We start from the raw sequence: 12,892 nt of genomic DNA, 5'->3' as shown, positions 1-12,892 counted from the left end.
TAGCAGCTCCAGGTCAGGTCTCAGATGACCACCTTTTACATCAAGTACAAAGTTTTACTATTTTTGGTTACTTGGCTATATGGCCATTACCTGGTGCCTTTCTGATACATTGGATATGTGCCCTTTGGGATGGTTCCCTGCTCTGTGAGATATGTGTGTGAGACCTGTTGAATTCACTCTTATTTTTACCTATGTGAAGAGGATCCCCATAGAAGTCAAACAAATTTTCATTGCAACCTAAATATATCATTAGGGACAAAAACTCTTTCCATGTTGGTAGCAATGTAACTGCATAATAGAGCCATGAGAAAAAAAAATGCCCATCAAAGCTGAGCAAAATTTGGAATGTTCACCCTGTGAGAAATTCTAACATTTCAATATTTTATTGTTATCCCAAATTAGAATGAAAAGTTGAAATTTCAAAAACTTTTGTGGAACAGAAATTCTGAAAAATTGCTATTTGGAAATATTGAAATGTAACATTTTGACATTTTTTATTGAAATGAAACAGTCTGAATTTGGGAATGTCAAAACACTTCATTTCTAGTCAGTACAACATTAAACTGCATTTTCCCATTGTGGAGCATTGCCTCATGGGAGTAGTGGTTTGGGAACCTGATGCCCCTACTTCCCCTTCCTATGGAAAATTTCAGTTTTCCATTGGAAATTCATTTTGACAAAAAAATTCCCAACCAGTTTAATGCCAATTATTTTTCATGTGAAATCATGTTTTTTTCAAAAAAGTATCTTTTTTTAAAATTAAAACACTGAAACCATTCTATTTTTGGTTAAAAAAAAATCAGTTTTTGAAAACCGTAATCCAAAAACTGAACCGAAAAGCATTTTTTATTTTTAGTGAAAACTTTTACCAAAGCATTTTCAATTTTTTTGGTTTCCATTTTTGTGTGGAAAAAAATGAAAAAAACATGACCAAAATAAATTTTTGTGTGAAAACTTTTGTTTTAGTTGAAAAGCCTATTTTTGTCAATTTATTTTTTTATGAAAAAATTTCAAAACAAACTCTATGTCCTTGTCACAGAAAAGTTTGAGGATGTTCGTGCTAGGAAGAGCAGAGAAGAGTTTATTTACTAGTTTGGCACACAATGCTACATCAATTAACAAAAATTCACAGCTAACTGAAGTCCATTTATGTGAGCTAAGGTAGGGTAAAGTATAATATCATGATATTATATCCCAACTAAGGGCTGATCTTAGCCAACAAAGGCCGAGAATCCTATATCCCGGGCTCAGAATGTTGGATGGTTTTCCAGACTGGTTTTAAAGGGACTAATTTGTTGCCTCTTCTTTCCTCACCTTCATCTAAAACCCTATATATCTGAAAGGGTCTGGTGTCCCCTAAGACTGTGAGATAAATATGGTTGTACTGGACTGTTAGTCATTTGCTCCACCCTGCATATCTTCTGCCCATAAGTCTGTATGTAGTTCTTTTGCATTGAATTTTCTTTTGTGAACAAATAACAAAACATGAGTGGGCCATGCAAAGCTGCTAGCATTTCTTGGTTAGACTCATGTTAGCCTTTTTGTCAGCAAACAGAGTTCATAACTTAAAATGCTGCAGAAATAAGCAATTAAAAACACACACACACATCCCTGCCCCCCTCCCTGACCAAATAGTTCCACTGCTGGAGTTGCACAGATGGTTTAACTTTCCTGAAGTCAAACATATGGTCAGTAGTTTTGATTGGTAAGTGCATTGACCTTGATTCTGTTTGATAATGAGGAGTTTCACAGCAACTCAGTTTAATGAAAGAGAAGGTAGCTTATGTTTTTAGGAAAGAAATTTGATTTGTACCAAAAGAAAGGTTACTGGGTATTTACAGGGGGAGTGAGAGGAGTTGAGCATTACAGGTTCTTTTAAGCATATTGTTTTGGGGCATTGATATGCAGTACTAGAGAGATGAGAGTTGCATGTTTTGGTCCCATCCCATTCCATGATCTTGGCTATAGCTGATGTAAGAAAATGATCCACAAGTTTTTATGGCAAAAATTAATAGAAAGATACATAAGCTGTAATAAGCATTACTTATTCAGAAAAGCATCCAGAAATTCATATGCTTATCCAAAATTTAGTTTTACCCTTAACTCCCTCCAAGCACAACCCTCCTTGCTCCAACTGGCCCCATATCTCTTCCTCCCCCTTGATAGGTCCTGATTCTGTCTGCCCTTTGTGTTCTCCTCCCCCACCATCCAGTATTGTTCTCAAGTGGGGATGACCAGATAACTCTCTTCCCCTGCTCTGGTAAATGGTCTCATCTTCTGGTAAATAGTCTCCAGTAGTTTGTTTCCTTGCTCTCATGCAGGAGGGCAGCGTAACCCTTTGGGGTCCTGCTGATCCATTGCTTTAAAATTGAGGAGCACTCTGGAGCTTTTCTCCACAGTATTTTGAAATCCCTGAGTGCACCGGAACCTTCCTTTCCATCAGCAGTAGGTGAGAAAGGAAACTCTGAGAAGACCTGCCACCACAGGTAAGAAAGTGAGATATGTGGAAGGGACAGGGATCATGACATAGGAATTTCAAAACAGTTTCAATTTTGGTTTGGAGATGAGCGCGTGTTCAGGGTGAGAGGTTATTTCAATCAATTTTAAAACCGTTTTTGAATGGAAGAAGGGAGCTGAATTATTGAACATCAATGTTGAATTTGGTGAGCTAGACTTTACATGTCATAAGAGGGCTTTTTAAATGGGGGAGGGGGATTTTTCAGACTTTTCTGATGTCTGCCTTGTTGGGTATGAGCTCATCACAGAATGCTGTACAGGGAAAGACTGTGAGATGAGTCCCCATCAGAAGAAGAGCAACCTTTCCCCCAGTCTAGTTGCTTATGTTGTCTTGTTCAGGTTTAGTTATGCCTCTGCCTTTCCTTTTGTGTTACAGTATTCTGGATTTCACACAGAAAGATCTGAATCTGACCATGAGAGCCAATGGGGTGGAAGTCCACTAACTGATACTGCCTCTCCACAATTACTGGAACCTGCTGAAAGGCCAAGCTCTCAACACCATGATGTCTCCTGTGCCTATAGACAGTACTCAGACCGCAGCTCTCTCTGCTATGGTTTTGCACTTGACCATTCCAGGTTGACTGATGATAGACATTTCCATACTCAGGCCTGTGAAGGAGGCAGGTGTGAGGCTGGTAGATATTTCCTGGGCACACCGCAGCCTGGAAGGGATACTTGGTGGGGTTCTCGTTCAGCATTGCCCCTGACAAAAACTTCCCCTGAAAGCAGAGAAGCATATGAAAACAGCATGCCCCACATCACTTCAGTTCACAGGATACATGGTAAGAGATAATTGCTGAAATGGTGCTATAGCAGTATAGAGGCAGATTTTCAAAGGACTGACTTAAACATGCCCGACTTGTATATGTGTGACTCCTGATGTGTGTGCTCAAGTCAGGGTTTATGTGTATGAACTGGGAGTTGTGAAGGTGCAAGTCTGGGTTTTGATGATCTAGCCTAAATAATAAAATATTCTATTTGTTCCATATTTTTTTAACTGTGAAATTTAGTTAGGAACACATAATAAGTGAAATTTTAGCAAACGTGAAGAGGTGCACTTAGCATACATATTTTATTACCTTGAGTGAAGGCTGTGCAAGTTTGGATAGAATAAGAACTAACCCAAACTTTTATCCAGAACCAAACGTAAATTTAATATATTCTGTAGTTTGGAAAAAAATTGGAGATTTCCCTCCGCTTTTTTTACTTTTTAAACTTTTGATCCCTTCCACTGGTCCTCTCTTGGACTAGAAGTAAATATGCTGGGGAAAAAAAATAACAACAACCAAGAAAGACTGTTTTCCAAGTAATTCCAGGCAAGGAGTATTGGAAACTTCAAAAGAAGCCCTGATCTTGATTTGATAGAGTCAAGAGGTTTGGATAAAATTCACATAAACACTCAGAATACCAGGTGCTTATCCAAACCACTTCCAAACTTTTTGAGCATTATCCATCGCAACCTACCTTGTGCTGCAGATGTTTCGTATACAAATTAGCAAAAAAAAAAAAAAAAAAAAAAGCCTGAGAAGCATAGAGATCATTATAGACTATTTGTGGCAGTCCAATGTAGCAGTAGTTGTGCATATTGAAAAAAGAACTGGATTGCAGCACTAGGTATTACCTATGGAACCCATGAGAGCACTGGGCCAAATCCTCAACTATTGTAAATTGGCATAGCTCCATTAACTTTTAGCATGTGGCATTATAAGTTTAGAAAGAATAGGTACTGTTTCATTCCAATAAGAAAAAAAATATGCCGAGAGAGAAAATGAAATAGCAGATTCTAGGAAATACAGTCTGAAAGAAAGAGAAGGAAGAATAGAGGCCTCTAATTTGCTTTGGTTAGTACTGTTCTGCGGCTTTCTCTTTGTGATAAGCTATTGCACTTCCTTGTATTCTGCTCCCTAATACTGATATTCATGAGTTCATCCAGCTTTTTCTTCCCAATGTGAAAACTGAGACGTGCGAGTTGATTTCACAGTTATAGACATACACTTTGATATATATATTTGTCATGTTATAATTGTTGGGGATCATGCTAATGGAATAATGTAAAATATTATTTATGGACATAGTGTAGTTCTTACAGATATGTTAAAAATATATTTATCACTTTTTTACCACAGAAAATCAAAGAAAGCCGAAAATAGAGCTTGGTTTTGATTTGCTTCTTAGTTTAACTTTTATTCCAGATGCTTCAGATAATTCCTCATTGTATGAAGCTCCACAGATCTATTACAGTGGATCTTCAGCCTGCATGTAGCTTTGGGGGCAGAACCAGACCTGTCAGTCACTATCAGGAAGGGAATGTCCCATGTTCTGAAGAACCTACCAGTTTCATTCTGCCTCCACAGTTGCAGACAGGCAGTTCCAAACCACACTACTGCAGAGCATCAGTCTTTCCCCAAACAACCTCCCTTTGAACTGACTGGACTTAAAACATTTGAACTTTGCTTCCAGAGCTACTTCTTTGGGTAAGAATGTGATTTTTCTCTTCTCTCTTTCTGAGGTGTACTTGAGTGGTGCATTGTCACCCATGCACAGGCTAATAATGGTGCTCAAAGCCAAGAAGGGGAAAGCAAAATTAATGTGCCTTCTACACTTCTCCCCTCTTTTTGTGGGCAGGCCCCTCAGTAATGGTTCATTCCAGGCAGGAGTCACCTAGGCCTCTTGTGCCAGGGCAGGCCATACTGGAGAAATAGCAAGTGGCAACTCCACATCTACTCCCCACGAAGATCAGCACCAGAAGACCAGAGCACTGAAGGAGGCAAGGAAAGGTACTTCCAAACTACTAATCAACCTCTTACATCTCCTCAGAAAAGACCACACAATATTTCTCCTCTGGATCTAAACTGGAACCATACATACCTCTTCATGAAGCCCTGGAGGATGTCACAAACAAGACAAAAGGTTCTAAAAAGTCTACATAAAATGTGTTGTTTCTCCCCCAAATGAACTCAGCTCTTTTCTTTCTTGTAAAGAACATAGCAATTCTCACAAAGGGAGATTTTCTTCCAAGGGTTCCAAGGACTGGATAATTGATTCATGCCTTAGAAGAAATTATGAGGCCAGTTTGGCCAACCTTGAGGGCTTCAGCTGCCTCCAAATATTTTGCCTGCTCTACCTTTTCATGGACAGATATGTTCTAGTATCTCATTCTCCTCAAGACCAAGGAAGCTTGTAGTCTAGGGACCTTTGTCTGAAAAACTTCTTGGTGACAGAATTGGTTTTAGATGCATCCCTTGATGCACTACATTTCTCAGCCAGAACAATAGGTTACAATACAATGTTCTGCTTCTGGTTTTCCTTGTAGAAAGCACAAGTGCAAGAGAACATCTCTCATGTGTTTCAAAATACTCTGTCAGAAAGCATTTTGGAGAACTGACAAACTACGGGGGACAGGGGGGAAGAGGGGATTGGAGTATTTGGAGAAGACAAAAGAACACTAGCCTTTCGAAGGCAGTAAAGAAGAGAGAAAAAGCCACATTTCAACTGTAAAAAAGCCTTTCCTTGTACAACTAGAGGGACAACCACTACAGCAGAGAGAGAAAAAACAGAGTGGAGGAGGTTGTAGTTTATCAGACGATATCCAGCCTCCTTAATATCATATCCTTTCCAGTGTGCAGAACTGGTCACTGTTCATATTGGATAAACATGTCCTGGAACTCTCCAGAAGGAATACTCATTAGAATTTCATTTTCTACTCCAACTCAATCTATCCAGGAAAGAAATGGGACAAGAAGAAGCTATTTACACCTTCTCCCTATAGATAAGGGGCTATGGAATCAATCTCCTCTTACGAGGAGGGCAAAGACCTATACTCCATCCTGTTCAAAAAGAGTCAAAAAGAGATTGGGCAGAAGCAGAGAAGTGCTGGATTTTAAACATTTGAACACATTTAAAAAAAAATGGAAATTCAAGATGGAGACTCTGAAATTCATCCCAGCAATGATCAGCAATAATTTTCTGTTGCTTGTAGTCGAAAGGAGACATAAGTCCATATTCCACCATTACCATCTCACAGAAAGTTATCATGCTATGCCAAAGGATAACATCACTTCCAACACAAGTCCTTACCTTTTGGATAGTATGCAAAGACACTAGTGGTCCTAATAATAGCTCTCAAACAAGAAGGGGGGAACCATATTTATCCCTTCCTCAAGGTCCCATCCAGAGCTAAATTGATACTAGATGCTCAGTGTAAGATTTGGATTCCAAATAAGCATAGGGTGATATTCTTGGAGGAATAGCAAGACAAACTGTAAATACTCATACAGGAAGTGAATTGTACTACAGTGCCTCTAGTACAGTCATTCATGTTCCTCTTGGACATGATAGCATTGTACATAGATACACTACAGTGGACCACAGGAAAACTGAGAACTCTCCAGAATTTTCTTCAGTCCCTTCCATATTCCATATTATCCCACCCATCAGTGAAAGTGGGCAAAGTGCTTCATAAATCAGACACAGTTATGACAATGCTGCCAGCCTGGAAGTATAGGGCACTTCTTTGGGGGTGCCAGGGAACATGGCCCTGGCAGAAGATGTACAGCATGAGAGCTCAGAATTATTTGTTATGGACTCAGGCAACTGGTTCTCTCCATGGACAATGGGAGTATATTGGCCACAACAGACAATATATCCACCAAGTTTTTTCTAAACAAGTAAGAACCAGAAAAGGCAAAGCTACTGTTGTCTCGGGCAGAGAAAAACTCTCAGACTTCTTGTGGGACCTTGGGCAAGTTACTTAGGGCCAGATTTTGAGCCACTTACCCTTGAGGATGAACACTTATACAAATAATCCCTTTGGGACAAATTCTGATACCTTCACTCACATTGAAGGCTTTCTCCGTAAGTATCCACGTGAAGCCAATGGGCCCATTTGAGAGGTAATGGGCTGCTCACTGTGAGCAAAGGGATTAGAATCTGGTCAATAATTTTGCTAAATTTCAATTCCCAATCTATAAAACGGGGATATTAATTTTAAGAACTTTGAGAAAGGACTATCTTCTATTTATTCTTTGTACAGTGACCACTACAATGGAGTCCTAATCCTGACTGGGGACTCTGGGTGCTACTGCAGTACAGATAAATAATAATTCCCTGTTTCAGTATATTAAGGCTAAATTAATGTTTGTGAGGCGCTTGGATACTATGGTGATGGGCCTACAGCTAGCTGATGTTGCCTTCAGCAGAGTGCTCCACAGTATAGTATCCCAGATATACACAGATAATGGAGTGTATAAGGTATTTGGCCACAGTTATTATCTTTATCACCCACACTAGAGGCACACTGGTGATAACATCCCACTCTCATAGATATGTGGACCTTAATACAAAGACGAATAGAAAAATTTATCTGTGCTTACCTGAAAATTTTCTTTCTTTGAGTAATAAGGTCCACAAATCCTGCCCTCCCAATTAGACAATATCGTTTATATAAGCTGAGGCAAAACCTAGCATTCAGTAATTTGCAGAAGTCCTTCTTGTGCTCTGCAATGGACATGTATATTAGCAGGTGTTTTACCAGTTACATTATTATATTGTCTCTGTAGTTGGGTATTATCCTCCTTGGCTGTGGAAATTCTTTCAATTGTTAGGTTCTTCAGGGGTAGGGTTACTCCCCTCCTGCCAGTGATGGATGGGTCTGGTTCCGCCCCCTCCACTGCATGCCAACTTGAACACTCCCTGTAGCAGATCTGTGGGCTTTAGTACTTGAAGAAAGGGAAACTTCAGGTAAGCACAGTTACATTTTTCCTATTCTAAATGTTTGAGACAACAATATTCTTGCATTACAAAACTAAGTACAGCGCTAATTTGCTATATCTGTGAACACAAAGGCAACTATTTTGTTATTTCTCTTTGTTATTGCCAGGCAGCATGTATAATGTGCTATGTAAGGCCACACAAAAACCCAGGGTCTGGATTTATAATATACTTTACCTACATCTTAAAGCACAGAAGGGGTTAAAGGGACACAGTCTAATAATAATAATAATAATAATAAATAATACAAATTTATATAGCCTTTTGTGGGCCTGATTTTCAGATGAGTCTCAATCCACTTTCTGATTTTCTGGATGCAAAATGGTACTTAGACAGCCAAGTGCTGCCAGCTGTACTTGTAATTCACTGTAGGTGTTAATTACACCTCCTAATTACAGACTATCATTGAAAATCAGGCCTTTATGTTCAAAATCTGATCAAGCAGACTTTCTCCTCAGAACACCCCTCTGAAGAAGTAGCATTACCTGCATATTACAGGTGAGGGTGGTAAATGTACATTGGTTAAATCAAGGCTAGTGGTGTTAGACCCAGGATTAGAACTCAGAAAGACTGAATGGCAGTTTTGTGCCCAATTGATGCTTTATATCCTTTGCAGAAGAAATATTGCATTAAGAGCTCAAGCACAAACATTTGGGTCAATTAGCTCAGTTGGCCTATCTTGACAACACTTATGTGGTAGGAAGAATGGTCTTAAAGTTTAAATCACTTGTCTGGGTCTCAGGGACCCGTTTTGAATTCCTGGCTCTTCTCTGGGCTTCTTTTGTGACCTTGGGGAAGCCACTTAACCTCTGCTTCTGTTCCCCATCTGAAAAATGGGGAAAAATAGTACTTATATTGCCTCTTGTCTACTTTTTGTGTCAGGGACTGACTGTCTTTTATGCACAATGGGGCACAGTTTGGGTCTCCAGGTGATACTGTAAAGCAAACAATAACCAGAAAGACCAATAAAATCCATTGTTACATTAAAAAGAGGACTTTAGATTGTTTACCTTCTTTCTGAGATCCACACACAAACCAAAACTGATGACTTGTTCCCTTTCTTTATCTGTTCTGCAGGGAGAGGACACTGGGATGAGGACAGTGTTGTTAGCTCCCCAGATCCTGGCTCTGCTAGTGAATCAGGAGACCGATACCGTACTGAGCAGTATCAAAGTAGTCCACATGAGCCCAGCAAAATTGAAACTCTAATAAGAGCTACCCAGCAAATGATTAAAGAGGAAGAAAACAGGCTTCAGCTACAGAAAACAACCCCTGATCAGCTGGTCTCTATTAACGGAGCAGGGAAAAAGCACTCTATTTGTTTTGCAAACTACCAGCCACAGCAGTTGACAGGGGATGTCTGCCGTGTTCCTACAGTTGCCAACACCTCTCCTTGTGAACACATCCAGCAACGAGATGGAAAGCTTATGAGCCCACATGAAAATGATTATGACAACAGCCCCACAACACTGTCTAGGATAAGCAGCCCAAATTCCGACCGCATTTCTAAATCTAGTTTGATACTAGCTAAAGACTACCTGCATTCAGACATGTCCCCTCATCAAGCCACAGGGGACCATCCAGCAGCTTCTCCAAACTATTACACCTCCCACAGGCAGTACTTTGACAAGCATGCTTACACGTTAACTGGATATGCTCTGGAGCATCTATATGACAGTGAAACCATTAGAAACTATTCCTTGGGCTGTAATGGATCACACTTTGATGTGACTTCTCACTTAAGGATGCAGCAAGATCCAGCACAGGGACACAAGGGGACATCCGTTATAATAACCAATGGAAGCTGATGTTTTTTCTAAAATATTTTGTGCTCTAAAAAAATCTTTGAAATATAATTGGAAGATATATAAGTTTTAATGCCCTTGTTGTTACCAGCATTTGATATACCACACTGCACTAGAGAGAATAACCTAAGGTACTGGGGATGAGTGTGTTGACACGTTACTGTAAAAAAAAAATGCACTGGCATTAAGGGTTATAGTGAATGGAGCTAAAGTCAAAATTGCTGCCACATTATATAGAAAAGAAGATAGAGGAGGTCTGTGTTGGGAGCACATTGTGGCAGGCCAGCTGAGCAATTCATGCATGTTGTGTTGGAGTCAGTTGATGAAAATACTGCCAAGGGCAGACTCTCTGAATTGCATGTGCCCCACAGGTCTTAGTCACCAAAACAGCTATGCATTCTTTACATGCAAAAATGTGGATCATATATCTTTTCAAAATACACATAAAATGGGTACATTAACTGATTTGTTTATTCACTAGACTCTAGCCATGTTATGTTTCTCAGTGGCATAAAGCATCTAGGACTAGTCAAAAGGAAAAAAGAGAGAGAGAGAGAGATCTTCAGAATTATTACTTTATTGAATAGCCACACACATAGTTACACACTTGCTTGACTTCAAAGACATAAATTGAGCAACATAGTTATGACTGGCTACTGGACTGCTTCCTCATGCAATATTTAAAAGAAGGAACCAGAAAGGGGGGATTTCTCAGCCTGGTTTTGAGTAATGCAGAAGATACGATTGTAACAGGAAGATACTTTGAACTGTGAGCACATTCTGGATGAGTGCATGAGATGTCTGGTAAAGTGAAATGGAAGAAAATTAGTGAAGGGAAAGGGGGAAAAGGAGCTGAAATAGAGAGTGGTCCAATTAGTTTAATCTCATAGTGATGTATACCATGTAACCAAAAATATGCTGTGAGGAAAAAAATGTTCCAAGTGGCTGAACTAATCAGGAGTGAGTTAGAACCATAGGAGGAATTGCATAAAATTACTGGAAATCTGGGTGTAAGGACTATAAAACACAACTATATTAATGTAAGGATATAAGAGACAAAGACAGACAAAGTGAAGACTGCAGGGTGACTCTGATAAATTCTGAGAAAATCTTTGGGCACATTAAGAAAGCGAAGGAGATTGTAAGGACTCAAAGTTGGAAGAGGTAATCTGTTGACTGAAGTGATGGGTGTGATTTTGAAAAAGGCATACATTCTTGTCTTGTTCACAGAGGAAAATAGGGAAGAGATATCAGGAACAGTCGTAGTAACCAGGGGAAGAGAAAAAAAGATACTAAGGGAAAAATCAGGGTCTTGAGAGAATATGGGGAATAAGAAACCCCGGTGTCCGATGACTGACTACAGCATCAGGGCCTGCAGGACCTGCCTTAAATTAAGAGATGTGTCAAAGGAGGTAAGTAAATATATTTAAAAACCTTATGATCAGGGAGATACTTTTGGACTGGAGATGAGCTAATATAACACCTGCACTTAAAAAGGCAGCTAGGGAAGTTCATAGTAACAGTCATTGGCACAATCCTTCAAATGATTTCAGTGGGAGCTGGACCAGGCCCCTCCTGATTATACCAACCTAGAGTATGGGCAAGAGGGGGGTATGTTGTAAAAATGAGATGAGCACTACAGAATGGCTTGATTTGTAATGTAAAAAAGCTAGATGTATGGGAGTTTACTTTCAATGGTCATAAGACACAATCCACCAAGTAGAAGGTTGCTCGGAGAGTTTGGATAGATTACAAAAGTATCACTCTTCAAAGCAGGGCTAATCAGTAGCAAAATAATAATAATCCCTGTCACCAAGTAGAGATTTACTTGGAGACCGAGAAAATCACATAGCCAACTTGGAATACTGTTATATATAGTTCTGATCACTTTGAAGCAGATTGTGATACTCGTACACCACAAGCAATCCCATTTGACTTCAGAGTGATCATTCATAGTGAAAGATACTCTTCCAGAAGAGAAAGATGTTACAATCTGGCCTTTTTTATCTAAAGCTTATAATAGAAAAGGTAGAGCAGAACACAAAGCAGAAAGATAAAGAGAATGAAAGATCTAATAAGTGTTTAAATAAACTGGGTCTGTTATCTTTGGATAAGGAAAGATTTAGAGGGAATGTCACTGATGTGCACAAAGTTCTGCATGGAAGAGAGATTAGATAACAGTATAAGGTTATTTGAATTAGTGGCAGATATGAGCCAAGGGGCATTAAATGTTAGCCAAGGAAAAATGAGAACAAAACAAATTTGGAGAGAATTATATTAAATGAAGCTTAATAATCTGAATGAACTATAAAGGGCATAAACAGGAGCAGCTAGTATAAATAATTTGTAAAAAAGATAAAAACAAGGCAAGTATTTAATGCTGTTGGGAAAAATGCTAACAACGGCTAACTCAAAGGGGTGGATGGACCAAAATGGATTTCTTTCAGCCCAACGATTTTATATATTCCTAAAAAGTTAGGAATGAGAGGGTATTTTTGATAAGTCTAGTTCTGGATACATCTTTATTTAGTTTACACCTATAAATAGTATTAACTTTTTATTTGGAGCCTCATTGTACAGTATTAAAATGTGATTTGCTGAGTAAAACAGAATAGAAATACATGCTATCATATGTCCCTTGGAAACTGCTAGTACATTACAAAAGTGACTCTAAGTAAATATGAATATTATACTAGATTACATTACGAAAGGCACCTTCATAAATGACTGTACCTCTAACACAGTTTGTTTATATTTTTCATTTAGGAAAAAAGCAAGTAAGCTATGCAATAAAGATTCCC

At 39.0% G+C, this 12,892-nt stretch overlaps 1 protein-coding gene across 3 annotated transcripts in view; it reads left to right on the top strand.

The window, feature by feature from the left end:
* The window catches only part of SIM1 (SIM bHLH transcription factor 1), a 59,797-nt gene extending 47,344 nt beyond the window's left edge, over positions 1-12,453 (top strand). For 2 of the 3 annotated variants that reach the window (XM_005287714.4, XM_024102483.3), the window contains exons 11-12: positions 2,894-3,299; positions 9,364-12,143. In XM_005287714.4, coding sequence (XP_005287771.1) covers positions 2,894-3,299; positions 9,364-10,094 — 1,137 coding nt within the window. In that variant the 3' untranslated portion in view covers positions 10,095-12,143. Of the gene's footprint in view, positions 1-2,893; positions 3,300-9,363 lie in introns of all 3 variants that reach the window. The other variant, XM_042857645.2, reaches the window with a different exon arrangement.
* Positions 12,454-12,892: the final 439 nt, after the last annotated feature.

This window comes from Chrysemys picta, chromosome 3 (assembly GCF_011386835.1).
Source record: "Chrysemys picta bellii isolate R12L10 chromosome 3, ASM1138683v2, whole genome shotgun sequence".
NCBI classification, from domain to species: domain Eukaryota; kingdom Metazoa; phylum Chordata; order Testudines; family Emydidae; genus Chrysemys; species Chrysemys picta.
The sequence above is the reverse complement of the archived record's forward strand: the minus strand, read 5'-3'. Positions and strand labels throughout refer to the sequence as shown.